The sequence below is a fragment of the Apodemus sylvaticus genome, chromosome 23 (genome assembly GCF_947179515.1).
Source record: "Apodemus sylvaticus chromosome 23, mApoSyl1.1, whole genome shotgun sequence".
NCBI classification, from domain to species: Eukaryota; Metazoa; Chordata; class Mammalia; order Rodentia; family Muridae; genus Apodemus; species Apodemus sylvaticus.
Window position 1 is genome coordinate 10,287,700 of NC_067494.1, and position 19,575 is coordinate 10,307,274.

The 19,575-nt window shown below is 44.7% G+C and overlaps 1 protein-coding gene across 2 annotated transcripts in view; it reads right to left on the reverse strand.

Moving 5' to 3' along the window:
• Nucleotides 1–14,025: 14,025 nt before the first annotated feature.
• Slc18b1 (solute carrier family 18 member B1) overlaps nucleotides 14,026–19,575 on the reverse strand; it is a 33,059-nt gene continuing 27,509 nt past the window's right edge. For both annotated transcript variants that reach the window (XM_052169769.1, XM_052169771.1), the window contains 5 exons: nucleotides 18,778–18,873; nucleotides 17,055–17,129; nucleotides 15,646–15,739; nucleotides 15,503–15,555; nucleotides 14,026–15,063 (listed from right to left, as the gene is read on the reverse strand). In XM_052169769.1, the coding sequence (XP_052025729.1) occupies nucleotides 14,997–15,063; nucleotides 15,503–15,555; nucleotides 15,646–15,739; nucleotides 17,055–17,129; nucleotides 18,778–18,873 (385 nt within the window). In that variant the 3' untranslated portion in view covers nucleotides 14,026–14,996. The remainder of the gene's footprint in view (nucleotides 15,064–15,502; nucleotides 15,556–15,645; nucleotides 15,740–17,054; nucleotides 17,130–18,777; nucleotides 18,874–19,575) is intronic.

Genomic DNA, 19,575 nt, shown 5'->3' on the forward strand with positions numbered 1-19,575 from the left:
TCTTATACCAAAATAAATGTAGCTTCTTTTAAATATGCAAATGAAGAGTTGAAGATGTAGTTCAGTGGCAGAGAACCTGCTTAATATGCAGGGGCCTCCAGCAGCATCAAAACGTGTGTGTGTGTGTGTGTGTGTGTGTGTGTGTGTGTAAGATGACTATCCTTCTGTGTATGTGTGTGAGTGTAAGATAACTGTCTCTCTGTGTGAGCGTGTGCATGTATAAGATGAATGTCTCTACGTGAGTGTGTGTATGTGTGAGTGTAAGGTGACTGACTGTCTCTGTGTGTGAGTGTGTGAATGTGTGAGTGAGGAAAAGAAACCTTGGAATACAATCGTAGCTGGCCCTCTGCCAGCCTTCCCTTCTCAGTCCTGAGATCTCTCTCCATTCCCATCATTCCATTTGCTTTTACCTTTTGTATAATTTTGGCTTTTATTGGCGCACATGAATTACACAAAGTGACTTTCATTGTGACATGTCGCACACACTTTCATGTACGTGATCATTTACAATTAGTGAGCTTCATTGTACATGTCACACATGTGTGTGTGATCATTTACACATAGTGAGCCTGCTTGTGATATGTCTCACTCACACACACACACACACACACACACACACGAGTGTATGTGATCATTGAGCTTCGTTGTACATGTCACACACATGTGTGTGATTATTTACACATAGTGAGCCTGATTGTGATATGTCACACACACACACACACACACACACACACACACACACGAGTGTATGTGATCATTGAGCTTCGTTGTACATGTCACACATGTGTGTGTGATCATTTACACATAGTGATCCTGATTGTGATATGTCTCTCTCTCTCTCTCTCTCTCTCTCTCTCTCTCTCTCACACACACACACACACACACACACACACACACACACACGAGTGTATGTGATCATTGAGCTTCGTTGTACATGTCACACATGTGTGTGTGATCATTTACACATAGTGATCCTGATTGTGATATGATATGTCTGTCTCTCTCTCTCTCTCTCTCTCTCTCTCTCTCTCTCTCACACACACACACACACACACACATGCGCACGCGTGTGATCATCTGATCTCCCCCACCTCCCTCTCTCCCCCACACCTTTACTCCCCCCTTCATTTTCTCACTAACTTACTTCCCTCTCACATTTACTGTCACGTCTTCCACTTTAATTACTTCTGGATTACTTTCCTAAGTGTGCAGGAGCATGGCACAGTGAAGGCCAGTGGACAACTTTGGGGAGTCTGTTCTGTCCTTCCACCATGGCTGTCTGGGAATCAAACTCAGGGTGCTGAGTTTAGTACAAGCTCTTCTGCCCGCTGAGCCATCTTACCGGCCTCTGTTTTTATACCACCTGGTGAATTTCATTGGTTTTTTGTTCTTTGTTTGTTTTTTCTTTTGCAGGAGCACGCACACATTACCAGTGGCTACACCGCTGAGAAAATAAATGTCTCTTCCTCCTCACTAACATTAGCTGGTTATGGACGCTGGAGAGGAAGGGATCTCATGAGTCTCAGATTCTCCCATGACAGGCTTGAGGGGTCTGATCTCATGCAGGTTTTGTGCAGGTAATCACATCCTCTGTTCACACATCTTATCCCAGCCCTCAGGAGGGAGAAGCAGGCCTGTGAGGTTGAGGCCACTTGCTCTGCAGAGTGAGTCCCAGAACAGCCAGGGCTACCTAGAGAGACATTGCCTCGAAACAAAGAGTGCACAGTCCTTTACATCCTCTTCACGTTCTCTGAGCTGTGGACCGTGAAATGGAGATGCCCTGCTTCCGGCTAAAACTTCGACAGTCACTTGTTCTCAGCATTCTGATCAATTATGAGTCGCTGCTATTACTGATGCCCACTGTAGAGAGACGATTCTCTGACCAAAGTGGACAGTGGCACCATTGCGTGGGGATAAACAGTTATTTCAAGACAATTTGGTCAGCTGGTCACTTCCAGTTAGCAAAGCAACAGCTGTAAGGGTCTCACTAGCACCTAGTAAGTACTTCTCCAGTAGTGGGCTTTTGACAGGATTTACAGTACCAGGCAGGAATTCTCCCCCTGTGCAGCAGGCCTCAATTCAGAGAGAAAACACTGATAGACCCCCGATAAGAGCCTTGCCCCTACCTCACCAGTGCACTCCCATTATTCTTACAGAGTCCACACTATAGCCCAGGCTGGCCTTGAACTCCTGATTCACTTGCCTTCCAAATGTGTACGTCATTGGTATACTACTGGCATGATCAAGAAAGTTAAAGCCAGAAGTTTTGGAAGTGAAAAAGGTAGGAATTATGTAAACTAGTTTAGATACAAAATTGAATATCAAAGGCTAGGGTTGGCTTCAGCTCAGAGGACAGTCCACAGCATAGAACCATGCAAGGCAAGGGTGTTGTCTAGGGATTTTCATTTGGACTGCTGAAGTCTTAAGGAGCGTTCCAGAAAAATGCTGTCAGCAAAACTTGCTCACATTTATGAGGGGTACAAGGACAGTATGAGAGGGAACTCCTCTGGGCCTGGAGAACTGACTTAACTCAGACACATGCGAGGTCTCCTCGGCCCTCTCATAACCTCCCCATTCCAATTTTGTGTGGGTGTTATGGGTCCGGGCTATTCAGATATTCACCAGCCTGGCCATGTGGATATTTAAAAAAGAAGAGGCTTTTATTCAGGTACTGGCATCTGTACCCAGGGCCAGAGCGGTGTCCTAAGATCTGAGATATTCAAGATGTAGTATTTAGCCATATTATCCCAAGGCTTATAAAGACAAATACCACAGAATTGCATGTATCCCGCCTCCATGCAAGCAGGTGCTTATTTATACACAAATATCTTGAAGAGTTGTCCTTTTTGAGTAAGCAAGCTAGATTACAGAAGCAGAAATACCAGCTAGCCGTATGAGCTGTTACGTTTCAATAATAGCAGCTAAATTTCATAAGATTAATCAATTTCAAAAGTAGTCTTCAGTGTCTTGGAGGAATGAGCTGATAGGGTACAGTGTGCACAAGCTAGGAGCTTACATGCTAGAGACGTTTTTTTTTAGTTTTGATCTCTTGCTTGAGTATGTTTAAACTTTAAACATAATGTTAGCCATCGTGTGGGTAGAGCAGTAACAGTTTCATACCGTATCACCAGGTTTACAAATCCACAACAATCATTCTTTTTCTCTTGATTTACTTTCAAGTGGCCTAGAAATGTTGTTCTTAATTTTTTATTAGATATTTGCTTTATTTACATTTCAAATGTTATCCTCTTTCCTCATTACCCCTCCGAAAACCCTCTATCCCATTCCCCCTCTCCCTGCTTACCAACCCCCACACCCAGTTATCCTGACCTAACATTCCCTTACACTGGGGCATCGAGCCTTCATAGGACCAATGGCCTCTCCTCTCACTGATGTCTGAAAAGGCCATCCTCTGCTACCTATGTAGCTGGAGCCGTGGGTCCCTCCATGTGTACTTTTTGGTTGGTGGTTTAGTCCCTGGGAGCTCTGGGGGTACTGGCTGGTACATATTATTGTTCCTCCTGCAGGGCTGCAAACCTCTTCAGCTCCTTGGGTCCTTTCTGTAGCTCTTCCATTGGGCACCCTGTGCTCAGTCCATTGGTTGACTGGGAGCCATGGGTATTTTGATCCCCCTTCTAAGAAGGACCAAAGTATCCACACTTTGGTCTTCCTTCTTCTTGAGCTTCATGTGGTCTGTGAAGTGTATCTTAGGTACTCCATTCTAGGACCACATTGAAAAGACTTTTTTTCTCAATTCTGAGTACTTCCTGCCTCAGGAAATTCTCTTTACCATCATTACAGTGTCTAAAACCGAATAATGTTTCCATTACCTTTATTAGAAGTAGCTGTGGGAGGCAGAAGATGTAGCTTGGTGGCTGAATGCTTGCCTAACATACAAGACCATTGGTTTGATCTTCAACATACATGCATATACACAAGAAGAAGAAATAAGAGGAAGGAGGAGGAGGGAGAAAAGAAGGAAGAGGAGGAGGGAGAGGAGGAGGGAGAGGAGGAGGAGGAGGAACAGGAGGAGGAGGAGGAAATCTGAGACAGGTCCCATTTTGTGAAGAGGCATTATTTAGATGACCATGTACTTTGGACTACACTCACCGACACACATACTCCCTGCAGCTTTACCATTGCCACAGTTGATGTCTCAGTGTTTCCCTTTATTTATTTTTGCATTTATTTTGTTTGCATGCATGTGTATCTGGTAGGGTGGGGCGCACACATTCCAGTTCACGTTTGTGGAGTTTAGTGGACAATTACTGTGACTCGGTTCTTTCCTTCCTCTGTGTAGGACTTGGGGATTCGACTCGGGCTGTCGGGGCTTCACAGTAGGGGTTTAACCTGCTGAGCCATCTCACCGTGTCCTGATGTCCTGATGATGAACACAAAGATTGCATGAACTTGTCACTAATTTAAAACTAAACAGAAAATAGGATTCAACCTTAATATCTTTTCTCTTATTAGTGAGCACCAGATTATAAAGTAGTCAATTTTCCAGTGTATTTTAGCAGCATTTTTAAATTGGATCAATGTAAGTCCAGACAGAACAAGACATAAATGCTTTAAAAGTAACTGAGGAGGGTGGACTTGGAGGATGGAGATATGCTGCTTTTCCCAGGACTATAATTCAGTCCCTAGCACCAACATAGTGCCTCACAGCCACCTGCAACTCCAGTCCCAGGAGATCTGATGCCCTCTTCCATAAACACTAGGGATGTGCATGGTGTACAAAATTAATGCAGGTAAAATATTCATATATATGTATGAATCTTTTTTTAAAAAGTCATTTAGAAGCTATAAAATCAAGCTCACAAAAATTTAGTCATGTTTTTAACTTTGGGAATATTTTAATTGGTTGATCAATTAGCAAATAAATTAGGGTATCTCACACAGCATTGAACACGTGACTTGAAAAAAGTCATGCACCCTTGAAACTCTGTTAACCACTGTTATATAGAATCATTGTTTTATAGAATCTGTGCCTAAGAATAGGCCTTAGTCTTTGGATGGGACAATTTGGTGCTATAGTTGCCCTAGGTCAGATTGTCTTTGATATGAACTTAGAATAGCTAGAATTCTTTCTGGCACATTTCAAACAGCATTCACTGCCAAGGTAAGTGTAAGCCCAATATGGTACCAATCACCTGTAACTCGAGCACTCAGACATGCGGTGTAGGGAACTTACCAGTTTGAGCCTAGCTTAAGCATGTAAAGTGTGATCCTATCGTGGGAAGGAGATGCAGGGGGATGAGAGACAGGGGTAAATGTAATCATTATCATTCTTGATCCTAGCCAAATCTGTAAGGAAAGGCCTTGCTTCAGAGGCCGAGAGACCTTCCAAAAGTCACATCACGAGTTTCTGGATGTCATCTGCTAATGATTTTGTTGAGTGAGATTGTTTAACATCTGTGACCACATTTGGTGACACACTGTCCTCTCATCCTAAATCCAGTGAGCAAGAGAGATGATACACACAGTGCACAGTAAATGTTCTGGAATTTCTGTCCCCATATACCTCTAAGGTGACTGGTAAATACTTGCAGGCGGAGTGGTTGTCATTTGCTGGAACTGGGGACATTCTTAAGTCATTGGAAGCAGGACTGAAATAAAATATGTCACATAAAATATTATAATCTGCCACTTCAGAAATGATATGCTCCCAAAAGGACTGGGGGTCTATAGGCCGCTGGAGAAAGAACTAAATTAATACGTGAATGTATAAATAGATAAATACAACTATAAAGGATTGCTGTTTGGTTCTCAGAGAAAGTGAAGTCTGACCCTACATGGTGTACATCACCAGGCCTAAGAGAAGCACACTGCCTCAGGCTGCCTTGTCCCTTTCCACACAAATGCCTAAATCCTTCTGTTTTCATGATCTGGGTTCATAGTTTATCCAGGGATAGCTCTATTAAAGATGACAATTCTTTATTCTCTAGATAACTAATCTATGTTCAAAAGTTTCCCAAAACCTTGATGATTCTCTCTCTCTCTCTCTCTCTCTCTCTCTCTCTCTCTCTCTCTCTCTCTCTCTCTCTCTCTGTCTCTGTCTCTCTGGGGGAAGGGGTTGTTTGTGTTGGGTGTGTTTGTATCTCTCTGTCTTTCTCTATCTCTTCGTATGTGTATGTCTCTGTCTCTCTGTGTGTCTGTACCTCTAGGTCTTTGTGTGTCTCTCTCTACCGATAATTTTCTCTTTCTGAAAATGAACTAGTGTAGGCAAGGCAAGATCCCAACGCCAACCATGCAGAAGTGCTATTCGTTCTCTCCCCACTGCCAGTCAAGGACAGGGAGCCAGAGATGGGAGATTCACTGACCTGCGGTGACCCACTGGGTCCCCGTCCAGATCTATATGGACTTTGAGTTAAGCCTTACTCGGTTAACCATTCTCTAACTGTTCCCCAGCTAAGATTAGATGTTAAAAAACAAAAACAAAAACCAGTGGGCAACTGTGTGGACTGCTTTCTACTCTTCGCAGTTTCCTCCCCAGCAATCTCCACCCAGGTTCTTCAAACGCTACTGTGATAAGACAGTGAAATAGCCTTTGGCTCTGAACCTTTAATTTGATCTGGAAAACTCCATGTTTTAGTCCTTCTCCCTTGGGTCAAGTGGTTTCATGAAGTTAATATTTAGCCCTGCTCCAAGAAAATGCCTCAGAGATTTCTGCGAATGCACGGCTTCAACACAGCACTGTTGGCTTGGGGCTGAGAGGATGCAGTTCTCTGAGCTTGCCTGTGAGACGTTGTTCCGCTCACTTCCTTGAAGAGACCTCGGAGATTTTCGGTTCATTTATTTTTCTGCTACCCTGGCTACCTCTGAACTACTTAGTGAAATTTAACTCTAGATTCCTGACTTGAAATCTAACCATAACCATCTGGACCCAGCAGTTAAGTTTCCCTTCTAGCCTTGATGTCCTCAAGAGCTCCTACCTAAGGCATGCTCCGTGGATACCAAGGACTCCAGCCCTTCCTTCACAGGTTCAAGGCTGCATTATAGGTTAAACCTTTGACTTTGTGGGACTGGAGAGTTAGAAGTGGTTAAGTTCTTCTAGAGGTTCTCCTAGTGGTTCTGTTTTTCTAGAGGACTTGGGTTCAATTTTCGGTACCTACATAGTAGCCTCCAACTATCTGTAACTCCAATTCCAGGAGATCCAACACCCTCTTTGGCCTCTGTATGTATGTGATACACAGATACATGTAGATATCATACATGTAGATAAAAAGCCCATACACATAAAATAAAGATAAACAAAGCTAACAAATAAATAAAAACAACAACAAAAAGCTTTGGGCTTTGCAGAATGTTTCCCCCCAAAATCATTTTGTTTATTTATTTCTCATTTTTCTGTTATGAGCATTTCGCCCACATATATGTAGATATGGTATATCTACAGAAATCAGAAAGAGGGTATCAGGTAGCTTAGAAGTGGAGTTATACGTAGTTATGAGCTGACTTGTGGGTGCTAGAAGACCAGAGTCCTCTGCAAGGGCAGTAAGCACTATTACTTGCTGAACCAGTCCTTCAGCCCTAAAATAATTTTAATATTGTGGTGGTTTCATTATAATTGACCCAGGGAGTGGTACTATTAGAAGGTGAGACCTTGTTGGAGGAAGTGTGTCACTGTGGGGGTGGGCTTTAAGACCCTCCTTCTAGCTCCCTGGAAGACAGCAATCTTCTGTTTGCCTTCAGAACAAGATGTAGAACTCTCAGCTCCTCCAGTCCCATGGCTGCCTGGATGCTGCCATGCTTCTTGCCTTGATGATAATGGACTGAGCCTCAGAATCAGTAAGTCAATCCCATTTAAATGTCCTTTAGAAGAGTTGCCTTGGTCATGGTGTCTCTTCCCAGCAACAGGGAACCCTAAGACAAATATTATAGTTGTCTGATGATACACATACATAGACACAGTAATCTCAAGTTTAAAACATTCTCTTGTTGGATCACATGTGTGAATTGATTTAGATTCTAATTCCCTTTTCTGGAACATGCATTAGTATCTTTCTGGTAAGAGCAATCCTGCTGTTTTCTCTTTTTTCTTTTCTTTATTTTCCATATGGTCTGAATGACCCGGAGACCGTGAATGCCCTAGGGTAGCCATGCTCAGGGTTTTGAATGGATTCATTTAAGTATAGCAAGCAAAGATAAAAGAATAAGTATCAGGTGAATAGAGAGAAACCAGTCGGTGAAACATCATCAAATCATGTGCTTACAAATATTCAGCAGAAGCTGACTGCATCAGCCAGCTGGAGTTCTGGATTGAGAGAGAGAGAGACAGACAGACAGACAGACAGACAGACAGAGACAGAGATAGACAGAGACAGACAGAGACAGAGACAGACAGAGACAGAGAGAGAGAGACAGAGAGACCCAGGCATAGTAGGGTGTCCCCATGGGTGAGGCTCCCAAGTAAAAGAACAGATAGAAGTAACATCATCAACTCAACTGCTCACGACTTGGAACTCTGAAGCAGTCAGGGGAGCTCCCAAGCAACCATCATTCTCTCCAAGGATGAGTACCCCACAGCTAAACTTCTGGCTTCTCCTTCCCACCACAGATATTCTGATGTCGGGGAATGAACCAAAGTAATCTCCGTCAGAGTCTAACTTTCTAACTGTTCCTATGGACTTTAGGGATAATTTTGCTATTCATTTCCTTTCCTACCATAAGGTTAGTGGGGCCCAGCCCCTTCTTAAACAGAGATTTAGAGGATACTTTGAGTCAAACATATTTGGGTCTGTAATTGGGGTGGGGTCATTCTACTTTTACAGCCAGCTTCTGAGTAAGATTAAACAATCCATATAATTTACCAATAAAATGAGCATTACACTCGGCCCCTACATTGTTCCTTTGTTGTTATAGCTCACTAAGAAGTTGGTTCTGGAAACCCATCCACACTAGAATTTCTGAAATAATTATCTGACTCTCAGTTTTTCCTCCATGAGTGACAAGAAAAAAAAAGTTTGTAAGCAAATGTGTTCAAAGGGTTTGACTCACAGCTTCTGGGCTTGTTGTTATAAAATACCACTGACAGACCATCACTTCAGAGTTAGCTGCTATAAATTACTGTCTTAATTAGGGTTTTCTGCTGTGAACAGACACCATGACCAAGGCAACTCTTATAGAGAACATTTACTTGGCGCTGGCTTACAGGTTAGGAGTGGGAACATGGCAGCATCCAGGCAGGTATAGGCAGGAGGAGCTGAGGGCTCTACATCTTCATCTGAAAGCTGCTAGAATACTCATTCCCAGACAGCTAGGACTAGAGCATTAAAGTCCACACCCACAGTGACACACCTACTCCAGCAAGGCCACACCTTCTAATGGTGCCATTCTGTGGGCCTACCATACATGAACCATAACAATTACCAAGACAGCCACAAAGTGCCACCCTCTGTTGTCCATTGTTCTGTGTAGAAAGTCTTTTCCTGTGCCAACAGGTTCAAGACTCTTTCACAGTTTCTGTTCTACCAGGTTCAGTGTGTCTCGCCTTATGTTAAGGTCCTTGATCCACTTGGACTTGAGTTTTGTGCTGGGTGAAAGTGTGCATCTATTTGCCTTCTTCTACATCCGCATGCAGAACACAGCACAGGAGCTAAGATTAATGATTAATAAATGGGACCTCCTGAAGCTGAGATGACACTGCACAGCAAAGGACACCATCAATGGGACAAAGCGGCAGCCTACAAAATGTTCTTACAGTGTGGCCCATTAAGCCCCACTTAAAGCATTCAACTGCTTTCCTAATCCAACGTTCTAAAGTCCACACTCACCCGAACAAAAGCATAGTCAGGTCTATCACAATGATACCCGAGTCCTTGGTACCAATTCCTGTCTTAGGGTTTTATTGCTGTGAGGAGATGCCATGACCAGAGCAACTCTTCTGAAGGAAAGCACTTCACTGGGGATGTCTCACAGTTCAGAGATTTGGTACTTTATCGTCATGACAGGAAGCATGGCAGTAAGCCCAGGGCTTGCATGGGTCTGCACCAGATCCTCAGGATATAATATGGCTTCCAGTTTAGGGTTTCTATGGGACTCCTGAGTATACAAATGAGTGGTTCTCTCATTCTCCTGCCTTCTCCTGGGCTCTTTTCCTTCTGTTGGTTTGTCTCGTCCAATTTCATTTTTTTTTTTTGTTTTTCTTTTGGGGGGAGGGGTCAGATTTGGTTTTTTGAGATAGGGTTTCTCTGTATAGCCCTGGTTGCCCTGGAACTCACTCTGTAGACCCGGCTGGCCTCAAACTCAGAAATCTGCCTGCCTCTGCCTCCCAAGTACTGGGGTTAAAGGCATGTGCCAGGGCAGTGGTGGCGCACGCCTTTAATCCCAGCACTTGGGAGGCAGAGGCAGGTGGGTTTCTGAGTTCAAGGCCAGCCTGGTCTACACAGAAAGTTCTAGGACAGCCAGGATGACATAGACAAGACCCTGCTTCAAAAAAAAAAAAAGGCATGTGCCACCACTGCCCAGCTCACTTTCGATTCAATGAAACTGTTGACAGGTTCACTCTCAGGAAAGATGAGGAACTACGGGAAGAGACCTCTCCAATGTTCATCTCTCCCAGGTAAGTCCAACACAGTGCACTTAATCACAACCAAACCAGAGCTACCAAATGCAGGAAGCCAGGCCAACATCAGCTAAGCTCACCACAACTAGACAAACAGCCTTCACATGGCCAGTCCAAACCTCTGAAGCACACTAATCTAGGCTAAAAATGGGAAAAATGTAAAGTGTCTAAGTTATGAAGAAGTTTGCAGCACTTAATGGGCATGCTTGTCAAGGCAACTCCCAGAGCCTGTTTCATCTGGTTCCTGATAACAAAGATAAAAATCTCTCACCTCGAATGTCTTCTGGACAGATGAATTGAGAAAGCCCCACTTATGGGAAAACAAACGTACAGAAAGCTGAAGGAAAGCATTTCAAGACACATAGACATGCTCTCCATGGGTTGCCCACAAGTTGTCTGGCTAGCAAGTTTGCATCCACCATGACACCTCCTCTTGCACACTCATTCCTGCCAGAGTGCTTATTCCAGAAAGGTTCTCACATTTCTGGTGACCCCAGCAAAATCACCTTTACCACCACCTCAGTTGGGCCATCAAGACTTGTCTGTTCAGAGCCTCTCAGACCAATGAAGATCTCTGGAATTTGGAAACATTTGACCCCATGGGAATCTGGGATCCCCTTCTAGTGGCCATGTGAAACCAGGACCAGAGTCTCCAAGGGGAAGAAGAGGAGCTGAAACTGGATTGTCCAGACATGGTAAGGACCGCTCGTAGATACACAGGGAGAGCCCCAGGTAGCTCCCATCACCCCTCAGGATCTCAAAATTGTAAACTATTTTGTCATTTATCTGAAGACTGGAATTTTAAATGAGGAAGAGGTAAAATGATTTGATCTGAGGCACGTGCTAAAAGCAGCATATCGGGAATGAGAGTGAACAAAGCTTGCATGGAAAGCGTGAGCCCTGTGCACTGATGCTGGCCTCTCAGCACTCAGTGGCTGATAACAGGCTGGCTGACAGAGCCATGGCAGTTACCAGTGTCTCAGGAAGATTGTGCCTCGGTAGCATTCCTTGTCGGAGGCAGTAATAAAAAAAAGAAATGCAGGGCCTCAGTGGAGTCTTCGGTCACCTGCCAAAAAGGAGATGGTGGTACCCTCCACCCACCCTTCTCAATAAAAAAGAAGAGAGAAAAACTCTGAGAGAGACCCGGGCCATCAAGGCCTGGCCCTGCTCTGCTCTCTACACTGGCTCAAAGGTCCTGGTCACTCTCTGCAGTCTGGGAAAGGGGATCATTGTATGCAGAAGAATGTACCCTCCTCTTCTTAGTCAATGGCATCTAATAAAAATTGGTGGGTCATGTCAGCACATGCTGGCCCAGGTCATTTCTCCCTCTAAAGCAAAGAGGGGGTGGGGACAAAGAAATGGGCTCATGAGACATAAGGACCACAGCCCCGACAGTGACGTCTGAGCTGGCTGCTTTCTTTCTTTCTTTTCTTTCTTTCTTTCTCTCTCTCTCTTTCTTTCTTTCTTTCTTTCTTCCTTTTTTTCTTTTTTGGATTTGGTTTTTTTTTCGAGACAGGATTTCTCTATATAGCCCTGGCTGTCCTGGAACTCACTCTGTCGTCGAACTCAGAAATCTGCCTGCCTCTGCCTCCCAGAGTGCTGAGATTACAGGCGTGCGCCACCACGGCCCGGTTCAGAGTCCCTTTCACAGAAGGACTCCTCCGTCCTTTGCGCTGCCCTTTGCTGGTGTGAGATAAAAGTGTCTATCACAGTTGTTATTATCATTACTTGTGTTGTTATTGTTTTTGTTTGTTGTTGTTTGAGACAGAGTCTCTCTATTATGTAGCTCTGGCTGGTCCTGGAGGAATTCCGCTTTGTAGACCATGCCGGCCTCGAATTCACAGAGCTCCATCTGCCTCTCCCTCAGGAGAGCTGGATTGAAGGCATGCACCACCACACTTCACTCATCGTGGTTTTAATCTGGCCCCTCAGTAAGCTCTGCTCCGTCCCTTCACCATCTCCCTAGGAGATGTAGCCATCCATCACACCACACGGCCAAACCTAGGAGTCATTCTTGAGTCTGCTCCTCCATGCCCCCCAGAACAGCAAACCTGGCATTTCCATTTCTGGGTAACATCTTTTGTCTTGAGCTCTAAGGCCACCTCCGTGGTCCCCAGACATGATGTCCTCTCAAAGTTTTCCTTCCATCTCCATTCTTGCTTGCCGGCATCCTCACCCAATGTTCACACAGACTCAAAGAACTTGACAAAAGGGACATCCTTTGTTCTAGTGGCCTTCATCGCCAGGCTGGCTGCCTATCTCATCCCGCCTAACTGCTGCACACCAGACTCCAGCCAGTGGGCCACACAGCCATCTTCCAGCTTGCCAATGGACTGCTGCCATGATTGTCTCATACTACAGGTCTCTGAAGCCTCACTTCCATGGCATGGGCTTATGCAAACTAGTCCCCATGCAGGCATAACTGGTACCAGGCAGCCGCTCTATTATACTGTTGGCCACAAGCAAGAGAAACTTATTCTAAGTTTAATCAGAGGGAAAAACTAAATTCAAGGTCCCAGGCCCTAGGGGAGCTGGGGACGTCCCTTTAGCTGAACGACTTTTGTTGTAAACAGTTGTCTAGTTGACCTATCTCAAGGACAATTTCTCCATCTTGTTGGTAGAGTTAAACAAGTTCATGTTTCTATACCTAGGAATGAGCAATTTTCCCATTTCTCCAAATGTTTTCTTAATTGTCTGTAAACAGGTAAAGAATACAGACATTGCTGTTACCTAAACCAAGGTGCATAAGTTATAAAAATATATAACCAATTTAATCGCCTGTTATGCCCTGATTAACTACAAGCAGCTGACCTGCTCCTTTGTCCGCTTATCACTCTGAGCTCTGGAACTAATGTCTAGGAGAATCAATTAAGGACCTTGAAGCCAGCTGCCCTGGTTTTGGCCCAGTTTCCAACAGGTACTCCCTGGCTTAACCCATAATGTAGAAATACAATAGGATAACACTGCAGCTAGCCCCAGCTAGTCCCTCATTTTGTATTTCCATCCTTTAAAAATGTTTAAAAACTGGTTTATGTTCTCTTTCCACTGGTATATGTTGCATAAGAGCATCCATTATGTCCCTGATACCTGTTAGCACTCTAAGCTCCGCCCCACAGTTACCTAGCAGCAGCCAGGTATGCCTGACCCACTATGAGGGGCTGCTTCCTCCATACCTGACTACACCTCCATAGAATATATCCGCCCCTCTTTATCTTTTTATAAACATAATAGTACCTATCTATGCAAGGTTGATCCTGAGAAAGGATTCAGAAGGTATGTCAGGGATTGTGTATATAACCCAGTTGGTAGTGTGCTTATGTAGCACTCACAAGATCCAGGGTTCAATACCCAGCACGTAGGAGGTGACAGGCGTCCATCCTCAGCTACACAGTATCAGGCTTCCCTGAGAAACTTGGGACCCTGTTTCAAAAGAGTTCTGAATGAATACAACAAATAGCTAGACAAAAAAAAAATCACTTATTATTCTATTAGAAAGGAAACGTAGCTACTACAATACGAAGATGAATCAGGAGGTACAAAGTTGACATTCTAACGTCAAGTAGCAGCAAAGGATTTTCTGTGAAGTTGGAGGATTTCTCCAACGCGGAGCTCACGGCTCTCGCTTGGCGGGGCGGAGGCCGGTGTTGCCCTGCCTCGTGAAGGAATACATTTCCCAGGAGTGGTGTGAAGAGTAGTAAACACAATAAGCAAACAAATTATGGGTCTAAAACAAAGACACACTAAGATCAGAAACATACAATGTTATGCAAATAGTGTGTATAAGCCCAGATCATGACGGGAAATGTCTCAGGACCCAAGTGCATGCATCGTTTTCCTAGGACCTGCTGTGAAAACATCTTTAGAAAAACTGAAAGCCAAGAAATGCTCTGGAGTTTTTATATGGCAGGCAGGAATGTTGCCTTTTCAATGAGTGCAAACTTCGGTGCAGAGAAAGGCCATCTTTCAAAACTGACTTCATGAAATTATTCGTTCTATTTTATACGTTCAATGTGAATTAAATAGCTTTTTTTTTTCACTTATCGATTTTAAGAGGTACATCCACAGGACCGTGAACTTGGAGTGAAAAGCGAACACAAAAGACGGTCAATAAGAACACGTGATGGGGCAAGGTCGGTCTTTTAGAAACACCCGCTTCCGGCAAGGTCGGTCTTTTAGAAATGCCCGCTTTGGTTGGTTCGCCCTTTCTCGTAGATGTTCCGAAGGGTTGCCTCAGCCAGCCAGCTTTCCGGATCTACAGGAAGTGCAGCCTCGCTCCGGGCCACGTAAAAGCTGCTTGGCACTTCCAGGAAGCGAGTGCAGGAATCGCTGATCTGATCTCTGCATGACACACAGGCAGTTCCTCCGGGCACTGTGATCACAGTCACCGCACCTGTCTCTGGATCTGGATCAGTCTCGAGCTTGAACAAGGCTAGGTGTCATTGGGCAAGAGAGCAGCTCGCTCCTCCTCTGTGCCAAGGATGTTCTGAGCTTTAGATCTATAGTGCAGAAAAAAAAAAAAAAAAAAAAAAAAAAAAAAAAAAATAAAAAACAGTACTGGTTTTCTTAAGAAAATTAAACCCAGCAGGTGGCGGCGGCTGTGTACCCATCTATAATACGCACTCTCAGAGGCAGAGCCTGGCAGATTCTGCGTTCAAGGCCAGAGTTCAGGGCCAGCTTGGTTTACATAGTGCGTTCCAGGACAGCCAAGGCTACACAGAGAAACCCTGTCTTAACTCCCAGTTCCATCCCAAAAGAAAACTAAACACAAAGTACCTACGTCTCAACTCAGGAGCCTCCTTGGACCTGCCTGTCAAATAATGAGGCTTAGGATGCCCTGAAATCTAATAGTGAGCAGGATGGAAATTAATATTTCTTTTCTACTCTCTTGAGCTGATTTTTTTTTTGAGAAGAAAAAAGTCCAGCAGTTGACCATACCTTCTTCTTGCCGTTGAGTCCTCCCAGAGATAAAATAAGGCCATCGCGACACCCTTTAACACAATGAAACAGTGTCAAAAGGAAGTCCTCCAAGGCAGGTGTCTCCAAAATGTAAGAAAACCCCGCACGACCTGGTTACTCACACTTAGCAGAGTCCACACGCCTTGTAAAGCAGCTGCCCACTCAAAACCGATTTTCTCACACAGAAATCCGCCCAGGATAGGCCCCATGAAAGCACTAACGGGGGAGAAGAACGTGTGAATAGCTAACAGTGCAAAAATGACAAGAACACTTGGGCTAGAGATGCGGCTCAGCGGTTGGGAGCGCTGACTGCTCTTCCAGAGGTTCTGAGTTCAATCACAGCAACCACAGGGTGGCTCACAATCATCTGTAATGAGATCTGCTGTCCTCTTCTGGGGTGTCTGAAGACAGCTACAGTGTACTCATATACATACATAAATACATAGTTCTTTAAAAAAAAAAACCAAGATGCAGGACACCCTAGTCACTGGTCTTCCTTAAACAAACAACAAAGTCTAAACAGACAGGGTGGTTGCTAGGCAAAAAAGAATACTAGACCTGGGTGTGGCTCAGTATTAGAGCACTTGCCCACAGTATATAAGGTCCTCACTTTGATTCTTAGATCCAGTGCTGAGAAGGGAGAGAGAGAGAGAGAGAGAGAGAGAGAGAGAGAGAGAGAGAGGAAGAGGAGGAGGAGGAGGGAGGAGGAAGAGGAGGATGGAGGAGGAGGAAGAGAAGGAGGAGGGAGGAGAAGGAGACAGGAGGAGGAAGAGGAGGAGGAAGAGGAAGAAGAAAAAGAAGAAGAACAAGAAGAAGAGAAGAGAAGAAGAAGAAGAAGAAGAAGAAGAAGACGATAACGACATTTGTAAAAGTGGGATTGCTGCTGTGAAGTTGGTGAGCTATAGACAATAACAACAGCATATGTTTAAAAGAGGCCCCTGCACTGTGGGGGGCGGGGGGGGTGCACTACACGGCACAGCATCCAGCATCCATACACAGGTCAGAGGACAACCTGGTGGAATTGGTTTCCTTCTGCTTTCTGTCTTTATGTGGGTTCTTGGAACTGAGCTCAGGGTATCTCCAGGCGTGTGCTGCAATCGCTTTACCTGCTCAGCCATGTCACCACCCCCCTACTCTTTCTACTCTCAATATCTGAGTTCAGTACATAGGTGTTGACTCTGTATGTGTCCCGTTGCTACCATACAGTGCAGTGTCAGCTCTAGTGGAAACTAAATGAATAAGCAACGAAGCAAGCGCGTGGATCACTAGAGGGATGCATTTCAAAAGTCTGAAATGCGCATCTGCTAAAGGAACTTTTAAGAATCGCCCAAAGCGTGGGTCGTGAGGGTATCTAGGTTTGGTGTGAAGTCTACTGACACATTAGACTCCAAGTCCCACGGTGTGAATTAGAATTCTTGCTCTGCCTGGGTGAGCTTTTCCCTTAGAGAACAGCATACGCTTTCGTGGTGTTTCAGTTTCCCATCTGTCCCCTAAAGTCAGCACTTTCTCAGGTACAAATGGATTCTCTTACCCGACTGACCACATGGCACCAAAAAGACCAGATACGAGTCCCAGGGTGCTTATTCCGTCTTCGAATCCATTTGCACTGTAGAGAGACACATAGACATCATCCATTATGGAAAGGAAAATTGGAGAACTTGTAAGGAAAGACTGTTCAACAAATACATTAAGATAAACCAAGTAGCCGGGAGGTGGTGGCGCACGCCTGTAATCCCAGCACTCTGGGAGGCAGAGGCAGGCAGATTTCTGAGTTCAAGGCCAGCCTGGTCTACATAGTGGGTTCCAGGACAGTCAGGGCTACACAGAGAAACCCTGTCTCAAAAAAACCAAATCCAAATCCGAAAAAACCAAAGAAAAGAAAAGAAAAAAGAAAAAAAAAGATAAACCAAGTAGCATATGAAGAAACTAAAAATAAGAACATTCCATTTCTAAAAGTGAAGCGTCTGGGAGCCGGAGCGGTGGCTCGGTGGTCGTGCAGGAGCCTCCTAGCGCAGTTACCAGCACGAAGAAGCAGACATCAAAGTCACACAAAGACCGCAGGAAGCTGAGGAAAGCAGGTGAGGTGGCTCTCCCCAGGGAAGAACGCACCAATTGTTTGTCCAGTGACAACTGGTCATCTCTGAAAACACACATCCAAGAAACACCATAGATAATGCCTAGGTCTAGGAATATATGTGTATACAAATCCATCCATGCATGCAGTAACAATGAAAGGGGGAACTGGATTGGAGGAGAGTGGGCGGATATGGGAGGACTTAGAGAAAATAAAGGGAAGGGTGAAATATAATGACGTTATAATCACAAAAGTTAGCAAACAAAACATGTGAGTCAAACTTGAAGGTGTCTTCATAAAATAACTTAGTTAGACCTGTCTAATAGTAAGAATCATGACCTGTCTGCATTGAATGCCAATTAGGACCATAATTGAGAAATTCTTGAAATAGGATGAAGAGAATAAAGGCTGCTCTAAGAAAATGCAGAGCCTCCGGGCGGTGGTGGTACATGCCTGTAATCCCAGCACTCTGGGAGGCAGAGGCAGGATTTCTGAGTTCGAGGCCAGCCTGGTCTACAGAGTGAGTTCCAGGATAGCCAGGGCTACACAGAGAAACCCTGTCTCGAAAAAAAACAAATCCAAAAAAACCAAAAAAAAAAAAAAAAAAAAAGAAAGAAAAAAAAAAGAAAAGAAAAGAAAAAAGAAAAAAAGAAAGAAAGAAACTGCAGAGCCAGCACGTTGTCCCCTGAGCGTCAGTGAGCAGTGCCAGCACCACTGCAGACCTCGGTGTTCACGAACATGCACCTTCAGAAGGAACGATGGCCAAAGACAGACGGCTGGCCGCCCAGTGCTCTTGTGGTTCTCCTCCAGGCAACGGGGCAACACTGAAACCTTTGCAGTTGGCTCTAGATTTTTAAAATTATTTACACACATGCACATACACACACATGCACACATACACATACATACAGGTACATGCACGTGTGCACACACACCACCTGAAACATACAGCAAGCCAATCATCTCCCTTTAACCTGCTCTACCTCATAGCACACTGTCACTATGCCATTCCCAGGGTGATCTCATTATTACTTATCTGATTTATATCACGGCATCTACATGCTATGAAACCATGAGGATTTACTATTGGGCAAACATCCTGTAGAACTGAATAGCTGAGGTGAGACGGATGATTCCCGCCTTCTACGCCCATCACCGCGCAGACAACCGAGAGACTTACTACGCGCAACTGAGCATCTCTGGGAAGGTCGGGATGATGCTCATTCCAGCAGAGACCCCATTTACAACCAACACCAGCACGAGAAGCCAGAGCTGACTGCGGAGAAACACAGGGGAAATGAGGCATTAGTGTTTTAAGAGACACAAACTTAAATCCAAGGAGAGCAGGATCCCAGAGAGTCAGCTGCACAGGTAGCTGGGTTTCTTGACCTTGTCCCACAGCATTCGGGGAGAACTCATGCTGGTGCCTCAGACCTCTGCTGCAGATGCAGCTCATGCATCATCTGAGGTCACTTTTGGTCACATATTCCACATACATGTGGTCAGTCATACACACTACACATCTGCAACCACCCGGCTGGCTGACTGTAACAAAATCCTCTCAACGCCAATGCTATTGTTCATCTTACTAAACACAGGAAAGAAAGGAGAGGCAAAGGAAGAGACGAGAAGTGGACTGTTATTCTGTCTGGGCTTTATCTAGGTGCTGGAAAGACATTATGCATTTAATTCTTGTCGTGTCTCTACTAATCAGCTTTAGTTCCTTTAACAATTCTTAATCATATTTCTTTGTTTTGGAAGGGAGGTGTGTCACAGTGTGTGTAGAGGTCAGAGGTCAGCAAGTATGAGTCAGGTCCTCTCCTTCCATCTTGTAACTCCTGGAGATAAATCCTGGAGAATTTACTCAAGTTTCCAGGCTTTGCAGCATAGCAAGTATCCTCATAGGTTGGCCATGTTGCTGGCCCTGCTTTCTTCTGTAGACGAGAAAGCGTAGGCTCTCGGGAATGAAATGATTTGT